This window comes from Corvus brachyrhynchos, unplaced genomic scaffold, assembly GCF_000691975.1.
Source record: "Corvus brachyrhynchos isolate BGI_N302 unplaced genomic scaffold, ASM69197v1 scaffold175, whole genome shotgun sequence".
NCBI classification, from domain to species: Eukaryota; Metazoa; Chordata; class Aves; order Passeriformes; family Corvidae; genus Corvus; species Corvus brachyrhynchos.
The window spans coordinates 3,362,091-3,380,444 of NW_008238448.1; the positions used below are offsets into that span (position 1 = coordinate 3,362,091).

General features: G+C 39.5%; 1 protein-coding gene across 1 annotated transcript; it reads left to right on the forward strand.

Moving 5' to 3' along the window:
- Positions 1-170: 170 nt before the first annotated feature.
- Positions 171-18,092, forward strand: RRH (retinal pigment epithelium-derived rhodopsin homolog). Its single transcript, XM_008635685.2, has 7 exons — positions 171-5,675; positions 10,569-10,759; positions 12,354-12,453; positions 13,171-13,324; positions 13,689-13,857; positions 15,876-16,054; positions 16,947-18,092. Exons 1-7 carry the CDS (start codon positions 5,570-5,572, stop codon positions 17,074-17,076), a joined length of 1,029 nt encoding a protein of 342 aa, XP_008633907.1. The 5' UTR covers positions 171-5,569; the 3' UTR covers positions 17,077-18,092.
- The last annotated feature ends 262 nt before the right edge of the window (positions 18,093-18,354 follow it).

Below are 18,354 nucleotides of genomic sequence, written 5' to 3' on the forward strand. Positions count from 1 at the left end.
GTCCTGGTACTGTACCTCTGTGGTGCTCTGGGCTTGTGTAGGGTTAGATTAAATAGCCCATCATAGGGCTCCTCTGCACACAATGCTTTCAGTTTATGTGTTGCTTAGAAAGGCATGAAAAAGTCTGCATGAGTATTTGGTCTCTTTAAATGGGTGCATAATGAGGGTTGTTGAAAAGATAGTGACTGTGCCTTCCTAAGGATGGAGGAGACCAGGGTGCCTCTGTACTCCGGAGCTTTGGAAATAAAATAGGTGAAAACTAGAACATCCCTGAATTTCAGCTGGAGCCAGGAATCTGTTCACAGACTCTTCTACCAAGCACTTTTGAAAAGGGATGTGTAGAATAACGTATGTGCAAGTATTTTGAACATCTTGTTCAAGGTGAAACAAGTTCCTTTCAGAACTGATTGCACTGTTAACACTAATTGATGAATGTAGTAACTGATTAATTATGTTAGCCTTCTGCTTAACAAAAGGCAACAGGTAATTTTTCAGTACCAGGATTGGACTGTTACTGGATGTCTTAACCAATGTGACCATTACTTTTAATAATCTCTGAAACAAAACTTAAAAGAGAGGAAAACAAAAGTTTAAGAATTCACTTTAATGTGAATAGATGCTGCATGGGATAACAGATAAAAATGCTCTTCAGCTTAAGAAAACAAAACACAGAACACTGAATTTCTGCTAGGTCTGCTTTTGTGAGAAGAAGCTGAGTCTGCTGTTAACCCCAGTACATTCAGGAAGCGAGGGATTCCAGTTTTTTCCTGATATTGCTACAGGCCTAGCTTTAACCAGGTCAGTTAAATCCAGAACTCTGAGAATGATTAGGCTTGTTTTGCTATGTGTTGCTAGGCCATAGTGCCTAGGGCTTTGACTTAAAATTGCCTTTTATCTAAATTCTGTGCAAGTAATTGCATTTTGTGCATTCCACATTGCAGCTGAACAGCATGACCCAAGTGCAGCTGCAATGTCAGTGCTTCTGTCATGTTTGCGGCTGGATCCTCTGCTGTGCTGTGTTTCTTCACTGATGTTTCAGCAGTGGGCAGCTGGCTTGGATCTTCTTTCCTTATTGTTCTGTCTTTGGAAGGCTAACATGACACAGTCCTCACTCTTACACTCAAATTCTTGCTGCTGTTCGCTATTTTTTAGGGACATGCTTTTCACCAGGGTGTCAGGAGGCTCCTGCCATGACCTGGAAGTTGCATGGTGTGACAGGCGGCGTTTGGCTGCAGGCAGTGCTGCCTGGCAGCCCAGGAGCAGATGTGTGTGCTGAGTCTCTCAGCAGATGGAGCAGTGAGTCAGCCTAAGGCACTGCCTGGGCAAAGCAAGGGCTTTGACCTCTGTGTGCAGAGGACCTAAACAGCAATGTCCATTGCAGCTCTGGAGGAAAGATCGGCCTCTTGGCTGTAGGGAAGGGATTTCAGTCCCAGTGGAGAAATGCGTGAGGAGCATTATGGCATGGCCTACGCATACAAACAGTGCTGGATGGATTTTATGCAAATATCCAGAGAAAATTTGTAGTCTTAGATCTCCACGGAGATTGTAGGATATTCTTAGGATGGAAGAACATGAGGAAACTGTCTGGATGTGTTTGCCATACGATAATGTGGTTTTTTTCCTTCATTCTGGGGAAGGGTGATATTTGCAAGGCACATTCAGTCCCTGTTCTGCCTTGTTTTCTCTGTGCAATGCTGTGACCCTGCCCTCTTAATATAAGTAAGGTGCTGACTGTTATAGATGAAAACTCAGCCTCAAAAAAACTTAAGATGTCTTGTCTGCAGTGTAATGCTGTAATGAGCTAAGATGTTTTCTAATTTTATATGACATCTTTCTCTCAGTCTTGAACTTTTAATTCAAATTCTATCTGTGAGTCTGTCATGGTGCTCCCAATCCTAGTAAGTGAAATGTTGCAGTTTTATTTATGTGTGTAATTACAGATACTCTGTGCTGCTGCTGCAGAGAATAGGAAAGGGGCTCACAGGTACCATGACAGAAATAGGTATGTTGGCAGAAATGGCAAATTTCAAGTAGTTGTAGTGTCTAGGGAAGAAAGGTCACAGTGCTGTCTGCAGTGAGGGGAGTGGGGGTAAGGGGTTAGTGTAGACTCTTGATGACAGTTTGGTGTTCCCTGTATTCCCCTTACTGGCAGCTTTTGGAGCAAATAGCTGGACCATCTAAATAGCTTCTCACCTGCTACCTGCTCCAGCAGCACAAGGGGGGTTGCTGTCCTAGAATATTCCTCTGAAGCTCAGGTAGGCTTCAGAGCACCCCACAGTGCACAGTGGTACTGGTGTCACCTACCTGTGTCCTCCTCCATTACCGTGGCAGTGTTTGGCCCGGGTGTGGGCTCTGACTTCCAGCTGATTTTGAAACTGACACCTGGTACATCACTAGGATCAGGTTGCTTACAAGTATTTAGAAGACCTGGAGCCTTTTGCCCATGCCACAGCAAAATTTTGGGTTTATATTTTTTTCTATTTGGGATCTAAATCCTCATTAAACAGGGGGTAATATGTGGAGGTGTATTATAAAGCTTAACTTGTTACCTTTTGAGAATGGCTGTAGTGCCCCTGCATTCCTTGCAGAGTTGTTTATTTTCCTTGTGTTTTCTGCAGTTGCTGGGATAGGATGGCTCAATGTACTTAATGTAGTTAATAGATTTTCTGTGTTACTTTGTCAGAGAAATTTGATGAAGTGTGGAAAATAATTGGGATATTCTAATGTAAGTCTGCAGCACTGGCAGATGTAGAACAGGAAGGATTTTCTCTGGCACTGATTCGTAGATGTGCGTGTTTGCCTGAAGAAATGCTGGACCGTCACACATGTACTGGTGCAAAGTAATTTGCAGTTGTGTAAAGCATTGTCTTGGCAAGAAAAAGTATTGTTTATTAAAAAAAAAAAGCGTCGCTATTGTATGATGTAAGGCAAGTAAAAATCTTTGTAGAGTCACACATTTTTCAGGGCTTTTTCTTCTGTCAGGTGAAAATCTCTATAGAGCGAAACTTTTCTAAGCAACAGTTTAAATCTAGTAAAAGTCTCTGTGAACGAGGAGAAAGAGGTAAATTATTAATTTGTTTTCCCTGGGGTTCGAACCATTCCCAAGCCTCCGTTTGGGAAAAGATTAAAGGGACGTTTTGCCTTAGAGAGCCCTCCAGCGGTGGGGGCCGTAATAAACGTGGGAGGGGTTTGGGTTTGCCGTGGGTTTGTAGCGGGGTTACTGCTGGAAATAGGAAAGGAAGAGATTTGGGGGTGGTTTTGGGTTTTTTATTTATTTTTAATGCAAAAGGTACATTTCTGTACCCACATCATTCGTGCATTGGTATATATTTTAGACATAACTGAAAGCAGCTTGCATTGCCCCACATACATATAGAGATACATGCGAACTGAAGAATGGGTTTCAATAGAAGTTGCATTTTGCTACTGATCTGGGACAAGTGGGAAGGAAAAGCATCACCTGGCTTTATAAAGTGCCCCTCTGACACCAGTAATACTGTGTTATTGGAGGAGAAAAACAGCCTGAGGTTTTGGATTTTATATTCTTATACCAGTATTAATAAGCAATGTGGTAAGACGTATTTTATCTGGCTTAGAAGCTGTGGTTCCATCTTCCTGGACTATTTGTATACTTCAATGTTTAATTTCTTGTTTTATCTTTTTGGCTTTATTTTATGAACTACAGTGTTGCAGAAAAAAAATATTTTGATGATGTCTGCCTTTAGTTTTGCCTTTTTTTTTGTCAATTCCAGTTGCTGTAAAATAAGTCAAATTTAAGAAGAGACAATGTGGTGGTACATAGGAGGGACTGCACATACTGGAAAGTTGCATTTTAATCAACAAGTATAAAATTTCTTTTGTTAATTGCTACTGCACATCTGGAATCCTATCTGAGTAAAAATAGTAATGGTTTGCTTTTCTGAGACATTCAGCATTGCAAGCTCTGACTTCTTTGGAAGGTGCAATATCTGAGGTGCTTTTGAAAATTTTGCCAAAGTGTCAGAGGAGGAAAGCAAAGATATCAAATTATTGCCATGCCTTTATCTTTCAGGGCAGGACAGTGTTGCACGAGGAAAGTGGCTTCATTGCCAAACAGGTCATCTTTCCTTTCAGAACCCTTCCACCCTGTTCCTGCCTAATCCTCTTCTGACAGGAAAAATACTGTAATAATACAAATACCCAGAGCTGTGAGTGTAGATGTGGGGCATTAAAGAAAACGTTTGCTCGTGGCACTGTGACTCGAGATCGTGCGTAGTAATGATGACTAAATATTGTGACTGCACAAGTTTTATATAAGAATTTTCTTACCATTATATTCAAATGGGTGAAAGATGCAGGATATCTGTTTTGGTGAGCTGAGGAGTGGGAGGGAATGCTCTATGAGTGTTTCACAGGTTAGAGAAGAGAGAGGTCTTCAGGTATACTTTGTATGGGATGACTGTATTTTTGTGTCACTGCACTCCTATTGCTGCTCAGAAGGCACAGCCCTAGCCTGGGACCTGCTTGACCTACCTATGAACCACTTACAGCTGAAAAACCACTGCTGCTTATCCTTGTCACTTTTATACCCAGTATGAATACTGACTGAAGGCAAAAACGGTATGAAGCAGGAGTGAGAGGAAGCAGCTGCTTTCTGATACTGCGTATAAACTCTTTGGGCAAGGGCTTATTGCAGCTAATGTTTATGCAGGGTTTTTAAAAAGATCTGTACTTTGGTGTGCTGGTACCTCATCCCTGAAGGGAAGAAAACATGAGCTTTTGCAGCTCAGGTCTTTGAAAAATGCCCAGTAATTTCCTGCCCAGCAACATGCTTTGGAAAATTTGCCCGAAGTAAGCTGACAAGTATTGTGTTTAGGAGAGGGAAGATGTTCAGGCTTTTAAGGCATATTCACCAGCCATTTTCTATAGACCAGGCTTTTTTAGAAATGTAGCGACTGAGCTTTCTGAAAGTCATGCTGCTTCACTTTGGAAAATACTGGAATGTGTTTTTCTTGTGTCTTTATCCGAGAGTTTAACTCCAACAAAGAATCTTGAAGAAGTAGGTCTGTAAAGATTTGAAGGGATGGGCTTTAGAGTAAATGTATCCTGTTTTTAAGGAAGCTGACATTTGTCTATTCATGTTGAACTGCAGGTTTTTGCACTCTGCATGATGATGGGAATTAGTTCCAAGCCAGGCTGATGATTGATTGAACTGAGTCAACTTTTGTTGAGGTTTCCAGAGCATTGCACAAGAGGTTTGGGGGAAAAAAGTTTGGGGGCATGTGACAGTTAATCTCATTAGCAGTAAGAATGAAGTTTAAGCATACTGTTCAAAATTTACTCAGTTCTGTGCTGCTCTTTGTTTTAATTAACAATCTCCTGCATAAACTGCATAAACTTCTTTCAACTTTAGTCCAATTAAATCATGCTTGGAAGCTGTCAATGGCAGGGGGAACTCCTCCCTACCCCCCTTCTTTTAATTGTTCAGTGAGTCTATTGAATAATGAAAGAATTTGCCTGACAGGGTTTTGTAGAGTTTCGTCTTCTTGATGAATTATTGCAGAAGATAGACGACACTCTTTTGTTGAAAATGCATTGGAATGACTCATCCAATTCCTCAGAAAGTGACAATGAAGCTCATTCAGCCTTCACGCAGACTGAGCACAACATAGTTGCAGCTTACTTAATAACAGCAGGTATGGGCATTGGCAAATTGTTGCGTAGCTTTTTAAAATAGAACTTGTAGATCTGAATGCTCATTTTGTATAGTAACAGTGATGGTATTTTGGTATTTAATTTTGTATTAGACAGCTGTCTGATGGCTTTTCCCCATATTTACTGGCAAGTTAGCAATCAGCTGCCTGACTGAAATGTGCAGAAACATCTGAAGTGTGCAGAAACATCTAAGTTTTCTGCTCTATATTTGAAGGCAGCGTTGTGTCTCAAAAAATACATTTTGCTGATGTGTAATTATAGAAGAGAGTGAGAATTAATTTCTGCCAGCTTGCAGAAGAGATAAAAATAGGTCATAGCTGTCACATCTTGCATTTTTCTGTGATGTGCTCGAAGCTATCTTCAGATTTCTCGTGGGCTACATGTTTGTAGTAATATATATGTAGTCTGAGCATGTGAGCGGGTGTCTGTTAGGGGGATGTAAGGGGAAGGGTTGGAATGCGACTTAGAGGGAGGGAGCTGGTCATTAATCAGAGAAGAGCAGATTCCAGTTGTAGCTGTATTTTTCACCAATGACACGTGTTAGAAAAGCACGCTGTGAGGCTTCACTTTGTGTTTGTTCCCTGTGACTGCAGTGGTCTTTGCCTAAACTTGAATGATTATAGAATTATTTTTTTTCTCCCTTAAACACTTCCTCATTGTATAACCACAAGTGCTTCAGTAGTGCTTTTCTGAAGCATTGAGTGCCATAGTAATGAAATATCCACCTAACCAAAACTGAAACCTACTGTGTTTAAAAACAGGCCTTTTATACCTTTATTATGGAAAATCAAATCTGTTTTGTCTTTATTCATTGACTGTACCACAATTTTTTCCATGTTGTAGTTAGATTTTAAAATACTTTAAAATATTAATGTATTTTACATTTATATGAAATAGTATCGCCGGTGGTCGCAGTTTATTTAACATATATGTCTGAAGTGGTGAGTATCCAATTGCTGTTCTGGAAAAGTGGGTATTTTTGGATGCAAAGACAATAATTTATTTAAGGTCTTTAAAGAAATTAATAGAACAGCTACACTGATCAGTAAGCTTCTTAAGAAGCTTTAGAGATAGTGGTCAAGTATTGCAAGCCTAGGTATACCTCTTACTTTTATTAAAATTGATTATGTTGTATGTAACAAGGTGATATTTTCAGATAGTTTTGACCAGCTGGTGTTCGGGATCAAAGCTATCATTGGTGATCATAGGGTATCAATGGAACTAGCCAGAATCAACCCAGCTCTTCTTCCTTAATCTTGCATGGAAATTATATGTCTTGTGGGGAAAAAAAAAAAAAAAAGAAGTTGTATTACTTTGTGGTTTTAGTTTTCTTTCATTTTTTATTTCTAATTAGAGTTGGGGGAGTCTAGTAAATCTTTACTTTCTTAATGAGAAATGTTTTTGACAATGAAGTCCATAAAATATTTGAAAGTATGATTGATTGCTTTGCCTTACTGCAGCAAATTTCACATCTGGAAGATTTAAGCCTTGTTAATAAGCAGATGTATAAGAATAAGAATGAAGTCTGGGTACAGTGTTCATCATTATGCCACTCTTCAAAAGGTTTAAGTGTCTCTTGTTTTCTGAGAAGGAAGTAATTGTTAAACATTACACTGGTCAGTGTATTCATTTTTGTGATGACAACAGGGGTACTCAGGCTGCAGCAAGCTATGCTGCCTCGTGGATGTCTTTCTGCTTATGGTGGTGAAATGCTCTGGTATCATTTTAAAATGCTTGCTGGAAAGGTAAATTCCATATTATACATGTACCTGATTTTTTTTTTTTATTTTGATGCTACTGTCCAACATTGCCATGTCCAACTCTATGCTATGTCCCTAAGCACCATATCTGCACATTCCAAGGGATGGCAACTCATCCACTTTCCTGGGCAGCCTGTTCCAATGCTTGATAACCCTTCCAGTGAAGAAATTTTTCCTAATACCCAGAAGTACTCTTCCCTGGTGCAACTTGAGACCGTTTCCTCTCACCCTATCTCTTGTTCCTTGGGAAAAGAGACCGACCCCCACCTGGCTACACTCTCCTTTCAGGTGGTTGTAGAGAACAATAAGGTCACCCCTGAGCCTCATTTTCTCCAGGCTGAACAACCCCGGCTCCCTCAGCCATTCCTCATAAGATTTGTGCTCCAGCACTTCAACCAGCTTTGTTGCCCTTTTAATGGCCTCTGCTTAACTGCTGCCTGGAGAAACTTTGTTCATCTGCTTGACCTGATCCTCAGAAACAGAAAAAAGAGCATTTCTTGTTTCTACATCTTTTTTTCTCAATTTGTTCAAGATGGAATCCCTCTTCTGTCTTATCTTTTGTTCCTCAAAACATTCTTTTTTTTTGCTCTATTTTTACTTTATTTTAGTGATACTAACATTTTTAATGAATATAGGTTCCACTTTTTGTTCCCTGTTTTTTGTTGCCTCCCCTCCCCCCCCTTAAATTTAAGACTGGACTCTGAATTATTAAATTTAAGTGCGTCTAGAAGGATCTTTCCTTCACCCTGAGGATATGAGTTTACAGTCCTGTTGTATGTCTGATTTCATTCTTGGTAGCTGTAATATCTGTTAAAACATGCCTCATAAGAAGCCTGTATTATTAAACTTGTAATTCTCTTTTGCCCCCTCTCTTCCAAGAGATGACATGCTATCTTGTCAACAGGAGAGCTGACAGAACTGGCACTGCACATGGTTTTTTTACTATGGTGTTCATTTCAGATCATATCCTCAGCTCCTTGTTTTTGATAATTTTAGGAGCACATAGGATCAGTGTCATTCCTGAAATGTGTGAATATATGAATATGATAGCTGATGGCATCTGTGTTGGACCTCCAGCAGGAAACCTGCACCTGAGAACAGACATCCCTGGCAGTGTTAAAAGTGAGATAGCCGAGGGTTAATTATGATTTTGCCTCATTTGATTTTAAAATTACTGAATATGATAAGAGAATTTCTTTAATGTAGGAGATGGATCAGTTTAATAAAATGTTGCAGTGAAAATCCTTATGTGAGTTCCAGGTATAATAAAAAAGATATCAGGGTGACTGAAGGAAGAGGGTTCTGCTTGTGGAAGTCCACATTCGGTATGACAGTCATTCACTCAAGCTCCTTACAGAACTGTTCCTCAGATCTGTGATGACAAAAACTGTAGTGTTTCAATTCATAGGTGAAATTTATATAAACAAAGCAAAACAAACAAAAAGCCAAACCAAAAATTCTGAGGGGCATTTCCATGGATAATGTGTTTTTTTACCAAAAAAAATTCCACTATCCACTTGTAGTTTAAAGTGCCCAGGCTATACAAATGTTTGTAAGTTTAGGATTTGGTTCAGTGATACTGTAGCAGCTGTGCCAGACTAAGGAATCTATGAAAAACTTATAAATTCCTCTTATTACTCGCAAGTTACTTTTTTAATGTCTGTCTTTGCTTGAACATTTGAATTCTCCCTTATATTGATAAGGGCTGTAAGTCTCGTCTCTGCTGAGGTGCAAGGTGGAGTTTTTAACCTTGCTAACTGTTTATTGATAGTTTGTGTTAATAGTGGTTTAATAGAATTTTGGAAGGTGAGTTTGCTCTGGATACCTCTACAATAGGCTGGAGTCTGAAGAAAATAAAACCACCACAACAACAAAAAAAATTATTTTTAGGAATGCCATGTAAACTCACTCCAAGAGTGAGTAGTAGGATTTGGCTAGGAAAGGGGAATAGCTGGAGAAAAGAAGGATAAGGAGGACACCAGGATCAGAAAAAGCTTCCTGATGCACAATGTCCTGAAGAATGTCCTGGGCATCTTGAGGAGCTTTAAGTCCAAAGCAAAGTTCAGAGGGATCGGATGTGAAGGGAGGAGAGTGTACATCTTAGCTTTAGTTTGTTCCAACTCTTTGAGTCCTGGCAATTACTTGGGTTGCCTGATAATAGATTTCAGATGCTGAGTCAAGCCAGACCAAAAAGGATGAAAACACATGGGTTAGTGAGGCAGGAGCAAGTTCAGAGCAGAGCTGGACTTTTCCCGTGGCTGTGACACAGCCCTAAAGCTTGTCATGTGGAGGAGATGGCTCTGGTGCAGGCCATGCTTCTGTGCAAATCATCCAGACTGCTTGACAAGGCTTAGAAAATACAATTTGCAGCAACCTGAAACAACTCTGATGCTGGCAAAGCTTTGGGACCTCATGAGCAGAGAGCAGACATTTTTGGTTTGGCTTTTTGTTTGTTTCGCTTTGTTTATATTTTATAAGTTTCATCTATGAATTGAAACACTACAGTTTTTGTCATCACAGATCTGAGGAATAATTCTGTAAGGAGCTTGAGTGAATGACTGTCATACCGAATGTGGACTTCCAAGTCTGTTTAGAATAGTGATGTCAAAGTCAAAGTTTCTGTATCCCTTTTGCCCAGGGTTATTGTCTGAATGAACAGTGGAAACTATCGGCCCAGAATGGAAACCCTCAGGTATTGGCTGGGGCCTTCTGCTAGATCAGGTGCATAAGTTTTTTTTCCAACACTGTTCTGTTGCCTGTCACCAGCTCGCATTCTTCTTTACCATGGAGGTCAGCACTGTACTTGGTGGCTGGAGTGTTTGAAGTGTAATCCTAGATGCATTTGAATTTCTGCTATGCTTGTTGTCATTACATTGAAAGTCCCAGGTGTGGCAAATGCTCCAGTGTTGGCACTTACTGAATCCAGGTGAAAGTTGCCTAATTGGAAAAGCTTTTTTCTCCTTTTCTGGTGTCTATCCTCTTTGCAAAATTGCACTTGACTGAAAATAAAGCTTGTTTGGGACTTACATATTACAATAGGCTGCATTTATTCTGCCTGTGTATTACTGGCTGGTGTGTATCTTTTGTAAAGTTTTCCTTTTTGTGTTTTTACAGGAGTGATAAGCATTTTCAGTAACATTGTTGTGTTAGGCATCTTTGTTAAGTACAAAGAGCTTCGGACAGCAACCAACACAATTATTATCAACTTGGCTTTTACTGACATTGGTGTTAGTGGCATTGGATACCCCATGTCTGCTGCCTCAGACCTGCACGGAAGCTGGAAATTTGGATATACTGGATGCCAGGTATTGCAATTCAGTTAAAGAGAATGTTTTGAGTGCTTAAAAGCAAACTGAGAAATAAGTAATGGCTCTAGCTCATGTTATTTTAAGAGATAAAGAGGAGATGCAGAATTCGACTTTGGACCTGAGGCTGATGTTCTGTGATGTCAGCAATACCTGGAGACAGTATTTCATGTGAATTTCGCTTTAAGCATATATTTACAATCTGAAAACATTGAAGTGTAACCTTATATCTATCAACTAGACTTTTTAAAGTAGCTTTAAGAAGGCTTACAAAATCAAATCCTGAAATGAAGATGGTTATCATAGCACATGCACATTTGATGACTTAGCTGATAGTTAAAGACTTTGATTGTGGCTACTGATTTGATGATGAGCTTGACAGATCTCGGTGAGTTCTGCTTGGCAACTGCATGCCCTTTTTGGATGGAACTAATAGGATATCCAAAGCAAAGGCCTCTAAAGCTCTTGGTCTCCATTAAAGATTTAGCCTAATTTTAATAGCTGTCTATTTTTAAGAATAGACCGACTGAAAAACATACACTTCCATAGCAGAGAGATGGTGGCCTTTGCTCACTGTGTACAGTGATTTTAATTTACATTATTGATAGACTGTTGGGTTTAAGTGCCTGGGAAAATGAGTAGTAATGTGAAGCGATATACTGAAAATGTGTCATAAGGCAAACATTTTGGACATTTCTATAACGGATGCTTATCACAATCTGACATCACTTGCCTCAGTAGACAGTTACTTCAAGCTCATAATTCAGACACGGTTTGGCAGTCAGCCTCACTTCTAACATCTTTGGATCTGGATCATCTTGTGGTGTGTTCATTTTGATGTGAGATCTCACTACCAAGGCTTTGAGAGTTAAAACCACTTGAAGCACAACTCATGTCAACCTAAACCAAATGAATCTTGTGATCTGAGATGGCTGAATGCCATGTGGCTCTAGCATAACTGCTTGTGCTGTGTGCTCTGGCTCAGGGCTCTGTGTTTCTGGGGTGCCAGTGGTAACACAGCCCTCCCAGTCATCCTTCATGGTCAGGCTTCCCATGGGATGATGGGGCAGATGCATTTGGAGCATGCTGGGATTGCAGCATGTGTCACTCTGTGCAAAAGATCTGACACACATAAAAATGGAGCCTGAGGAGGTAAAGCAGCGGGCCATAGCTGTGAAATAAGTGTAGTTATACAACAGATGAGAGAGTGATAATTCAGAACCTCACATTTGCTAAAGCTGTAACACTTTCTGATGGACCAAATCCTCTTCAGGTTTCCTTAACATGTATTGAAAACATGAAATAAACCCCTCCAAACTCTGAACTTCAAAATTTCCTTATTGAAGGACAGTGTTTCTTTTATTTTGAGACTATTGTCTTTATGATTTCTAATGTGCATGCAAGCATGTGCTTTTGAAATGTTTGCTTTTTAATGAGGCAGCTTCAAATTGCCTGCATTGAATTAGTTCCTTCAGGACCTTGCTTATGGAAGACAGCTCCAGCTGAATTCTGTTGATTCAGTACACAGATTCGTTCTTGTACATTTGGAAAATTTCTCAGAAATGATTTTCTTGTTTGTTTATTTTCATTTCAGATCTATGCTGCCTTAAATATCTTTTTTGGGATGGCAAGTATTGGTTTGCTGACTGTTGTTGCAGTTGACCGTTACCTGACCATCTGCAGGCCTAATATAGGTACTGTACTTAGGGTCAAAAATCAGTCCCTATTGGGAGGAATAAAAGTCTGATTTGATTGTATTGTTTTCTCATGAATGACTCCATAATTACAGCACTGGGCATAACTTGAACATACAGTACTTGGTTTAGTAAATTATCTAGTTGGCATGCTGCTCATTAAAGTGAAAACTTAATCATTAGGCTGTTACTCTGTTTATAAATTGTGTTTTCATGGCTATTTTCAGTCTTTAGAGGGTCACATCCATACAGAGAAGCACACAAAAAGCCTCTGGCTGTGTGAGGTGTTGACCTGTGTCAAGCAGGTGTGTGCCTCTGTTGCTGTGTTAACACCACCCTGGGTGTTTTTCTCTCTTCTGTTACAGCTGTGTTGTAACAGTTAATTCCTCCCCTGCAATCTTCCAAGGATGTACTTGAATGCACTGTTGCATAATAAGCTTTTGGCGTGGGGTTGGGATCAGGTATTGCCTGTCTGCTGGGAGCTGGAATGGCTGATGGTGTTCAAGTGGCTTTAAAGGCTGCAAGGACTGAGATGTCAGTCAGCAGAATGAAACAGGGGTGCTACAGTGTTTGGGAGTGCAAGCCTTGGAAAGGGTCTTTATTAACCCATCATGTGCTTGCTGGAAGCCACTTGTCACTCAAGTTTGTCACTCAAGTTTGTCACTGGAAGGAAGCAGCAGATGAGAACCGTTTGTGACTGTCTGTGCTTGGCCGCAGGAAGAAGAATGACCACCCGTAGCTATGCCGCTCTCATCCTTGCTGCTTGGATAAATGCAGTCTTCTGGGCTTCCATGCCTATTGCAGGCTGGGCCAGCTACGCTCCAGATCCCACTGGAGCAACGTGCACAGTAAATTGGAGGAAAAATGATGCGTAAGATTCCCCCCTCACGCTTTCTTTTAACTTTGCTAGCTCACAGAAGTCTAAGATTGTTTAATTCACCACCATATGAGCATAACTTCTTTCTGAAGTATGTAGCAAAATTTTTAAAAATAATTTAAAACAATAGAAATAACATAGAGCAAGTCTAGAAAAAAACCCATAGGAACTGAGCCATGCTTCAAAACTGAAATACTTGTAGTTTCTGATTAAAAAAAAAAAAGCTAAAGAAAATTTTCCATATTATTTTAGAGCTTGTTGTAAAATCTCATAATCAAATCAAAATACCAGATTCTTTGGTAACTTTTCCTGGATGGCTATTTGTAAGTTACTCTGTTTTGTTTTTCTGTCTTATCAGGTCCTTTATTTCCTACACAATGAGTGTAATTGCTGTTAATTTTGTTGTACCCTTAACAGTCATGTTTTACTGTTATTACAATGTTTCCCGGACGATGAAACAATGTGCCAGCAGTAACTGCCTGGAGAACATTAACATAGATTGGTCTGACCAAGTAGATGTGACAAAGGTAAATGAGTGCATGTTTTGTTTTAAGCAAGTTCTTTTGTGTTAAAGTCCTAATGGCAAAGGAACGGTGCAACCTTTTAAGGATTTTGGTTTCCTACATTCCCCTTTTTCTTTCATACTAAATATTAGCTGATACTGAGCCTTGGTGAAAACTCTTGGCTTGACTTATCACACTAGATTGTTTAATTTTGGTCTGATACTCTTTCCAGATGAACAGCTGCTTTGAAGGCTGGGAACACTGTGAATTTTCCTTGCCTCTCTCCTCTGTCATTACCTAGAAATGTACCTCTGAGGTGCTCTAGGAGAGCTTTTACTCTGTGTCTGCAGAGTTCTTAGGCTTTGTGCTTGGTTCACAGCTATGTCTGGTCTGAAATGCATTGGTCAAGTCTCATTTGAACTCATGGCCTAGGAACGAGAGTGCATTTCCAGCTCCAATCCCTTGTTCTTTTCGGTCTGTTGAGCTTATCTCTTATGTAAGCAGCAGCAAATGTGAGTTATGGCATGAAATGATATATCCTGCCTGGAAGGTTGACATTCTTTTAATGTATAAAAGTCCTTGAGAAATCTTGAAGTTCACCAGCTCCTTTGATTTTGTGTAAAGATGTGATTTATGATTGGGCATGATGAAAAAGTGAGAGAGAATTGGACAGAAGAGTATGTACCTATGTTTTTGAATTACTTACCAGTGAAAACAGCATTCCTTGGAAAACTTTCTCATTGCTAAGTTCTGAAGAATAGTATTTTTACCTAAAAAGACTAATTTGAGTGTCTTATTTTTGTGAAGAACTTTCAGAATACTTGAAACTGAGGATTCAGTTAAAAATTTAGACTCATGTTTATTAAGAAAACGCATTTTTTCTATTTTGCAGTTGAAGACACTAAATTACAATAAAAAAGGAGAGAAAAAAAGTGATGTTTTGGAGTTAAACAATATCCTTCTTTAGAACTGCTTTTTGCAAATTAGCATCCTCTCAGTTTTCTATGCACCAAACTTCTAAATGAACGGGTTCTTTCTTACATTTTGATATTGTGTTTGTATTTAAACAGGGATCCTCTGTGGCAGTCACTGCTTGTGTGTTGGTTGCGCTCTAGAGCAGCTCATACAAAGCAGCTGTTTACTTCTTCTCATTGTGCTCATCTCTGAAAGACTAACTAGGGGTGTAGTGAGCAGCACTAGGGAATCCTGTGTGTATGCAGCCCTGCAGTTTTGGTTGGTTTTCCAGTGCTTTGTTTTGTCCTCTTGATTCATTTGAGATTTCCATCCCAGTTTCCACCACTGATTCATGTCCCTGACAGAAGCCAGAAAAGTCTGTCTCAGTTGATACCTCTCCTACTTTCACTACCCCCAGTTTGTCACTGTCCAGGTCTGGCTGTGGCAGGGCATGTCCTGGGGCGTGAGCCCCAACATGCCCAGGTTGTTCTCTCTGGCAGGCAGGCAGAGAAGACATGACTGCTCAGATACCTCCTCTGTATCCTACTTGAACATGTCTATAATGCTTCATTAAACCAAGAAGACACTTCTGGATTCCTTAACTATATGTCCTAGAACATTTACTTTCTTTTATTTAATGGTACCATAATTAAGCCTTATGAAACATTTTTATTAAGGCCTAATTAAATACGTGGCTTAAATTTTTGTCTCTGTTCATATTTATGGTTTGTAAGAGCATCCCAGAGTGACTTGTTGTGGTGGTCATAATTCATGTGTGAAGTCCTCTCCAGTAATTTAAACTCTCGATGGACAGATTTAACATAATGAGTAGTGCTGACTTTGAAGGAATATTGTATGTAATGAAATGACACCATGCCAAACACATGGCAGTGAGGTGTGCTATTAAATCCTCAAAGTGAGATTTCAGTGTAAACTGTCAAAATGTGTCAGATATGCTTGTTTATGTATTATTTCATTCAGGATAGCTCTATTTTCACCCAGGTGCATGTGCTTTATTATGAGGTTTTGTTGTGAGGTCTTCATCCTGAGGTAATACTAGTTATGTGTCTGTTCCTCTTGTTTTACAGATGTCTGTTGTGATGATTTTAATGTTCTTGGTGGCATGGTCTCCATATTCCATTGTGTGTTTGTGGTCTTCCTTTGGAGACCCAAAGAAAATTTCTCCTGCAATGGCCATCATAGCTCCTCTCTTTGCAAAATCTTCCACATTCTATAATCCCTGCATTTATGTCATTGCAAACAAAAAGTAAGTGTTCCGAATTTAGTACCGGTCCATTTCATGATTTTAGCATATCATCTGAACATTGAAGGATCTCCTGTAAAATATGGCAAGCTGATTAGCAAAGAGCAAAGGGTACACCACAGTTAATTTACCAAGATGACTTTTTGGACAGGAAAGCCTGAAATAAATTGTTTTGATCATCATCAAAACATACAGAATGGATACGTGTATTTGAGACATTTACATAGCTTTTGAAAGTCCTATTTGCATTTTCTCAGTTTGGAATTTGGGTTGCATCAGTAGTAAACTGGTTTTAATGACTGTGGCCAAAGTGTGTGCATCTTAGTGATGTGTAACTTGTGTCGATTTTCTTGGTTTTTATTTGGGATGTATCTTATTCTGACTGATTAGGATGGATTGACCCTTTTCATGGAAGTAAATAGGTTAAGCCTATTCTGATTTGAGCAAGCATAACAAATGCCCTAATCAAGCCAGTGCCTCTGACTGAGAACTGTGTTTTGCAAAGAGGCATTCTTCCTGTCTCTGCTACCAACCTTCAAGCAGAGCCTGTGATCTCCGCCTAGGTGAACATACCTGATCCTGCTGAGTCCATGGAATAACATCTGGGTTTCTTCCCATTCAGTTCATCTTTGTTGTGGCTGTACTGTCTCCTGGGATAAACAAAAGCTGCTGCAATCCCTGTTGAAGAAATGAAATTAGAAATGAAAGACATTCTTGTACCTGGAAGTGGAAAAGACCCAGGTCCTTTTGAATTCCAAGTACATGGTTTTTTATTAAGTGCATTCTACTAAAATTGAAAACTATTGTAATAGTTAAGACCATCTTACCAAATTTTTCCTTCTATTTGGTTCTCCTGCTAATGATCTTTCTGTTTTCCCTTTCTTGCCCTTTGCAGGTTTCGGAGGGCAATCCTGGCAATGGTGCGATGTCAGACAAGACAAGAGATAACCATAAACAATGCTTTGCCCATGAGTGTATCTCAACGTGCACTGACATCGCAGAACTCCAGTCATTTGCCTGCATAAGTTACATGGAAAGGAGTGAAATCTGGGTTCAAGTTAATTAATCTTTTGGACAATTAATCTTTTTGAATAATAATCTTTCCCAGCCAGCTGTTTTGTGTTAGTCACTGTAATCTTTTTAGAGAAGTTAAGGAGACAAAACCTGCCAAGACTTTGTTTTTTGAGTGGTTTATTGGCCCAGTATGTCTGTCCCAAACAAAAAGGGTAGCAAAGTGGCCACTGTGGCTCTTACAGAGTTAGACAAGGTGGCAGAGGGGCCAGTAAAGACAAAAGTGCGAAGTGCTTAGGTTCAGTAACCCTAGATTTTCCATGTGTATTGATTCCTTTCATGAAGTACTTTCCACCGACTTCCCTTGAAAGTTTTCCAGACTTGAAATATTCTGGATACTCCCTGTCGCTCTATATTTCCTTACCGAGTGTCCATGTTGATATGCTTTGCAAAGTTCTGTTTCTGTGAATATGTTAGGGTGTCAAAATATTTACCCTGACCCCATAGGATCTTTTATTAAGTTTTAGGATTTTGAAGGAATTTCAACATATTTAAAGTATTTTTAAAATTTTGACTGGCAGAACCAAATTAATTTGTAGGAAAGACAGCTTTTGTTTTGTAAGTAGCATGTTTCTAGTGCTTGTGACTGCATATCCTGAAAATGTGGAAAAATGTACCTTCAAGCTGCACACTTGGGAGGCACATAAAACTGAGTAAATATTTATGGTAATTTCTCATCACTTCTAAGTCAATCCTATGTTTATATAGGTCTGATGTTTAATTTTCAAGAGATATCTTTGGCAGTCTGAGCAATGGATTTATTCAGGGTGAAAAAGATGACTTTGTATAGATCTATCTCCAATTGTTATGGGTGTGTGCATATGCAGTTTGGCTTTGCAGTGTAAAACTTATTTAAAGCATATGTGTATTTTTGGCAAAAGTCTGGTTTTACAAGATTTTTTAAAAGCTCTGCAATCTAGGGTTCCTCTTAATTTGTCATTTTCAGTATTAAAGAAAATGCCATGCAATATCCTCATGGTGTACTAGATTTCCTTCAGGAACCTTGGAACACTTTATGGACAGTAACTGATGCACTGCCTCTTAGGAGAAGAAAAGAGATATTTTATTACACACTAGCTCTACAATCTACATATTAAAACAGCCTTGGAACACGGTTGGATGTGATTCGAAGCAGAGTGTGTTCTGACAGAGTAAAGAATGAGCTGGTTTAACTGATGCCACTCAGGATACATCTGAAGGTTAAGCAACTACAGATCTTGGCTAATCTGCTG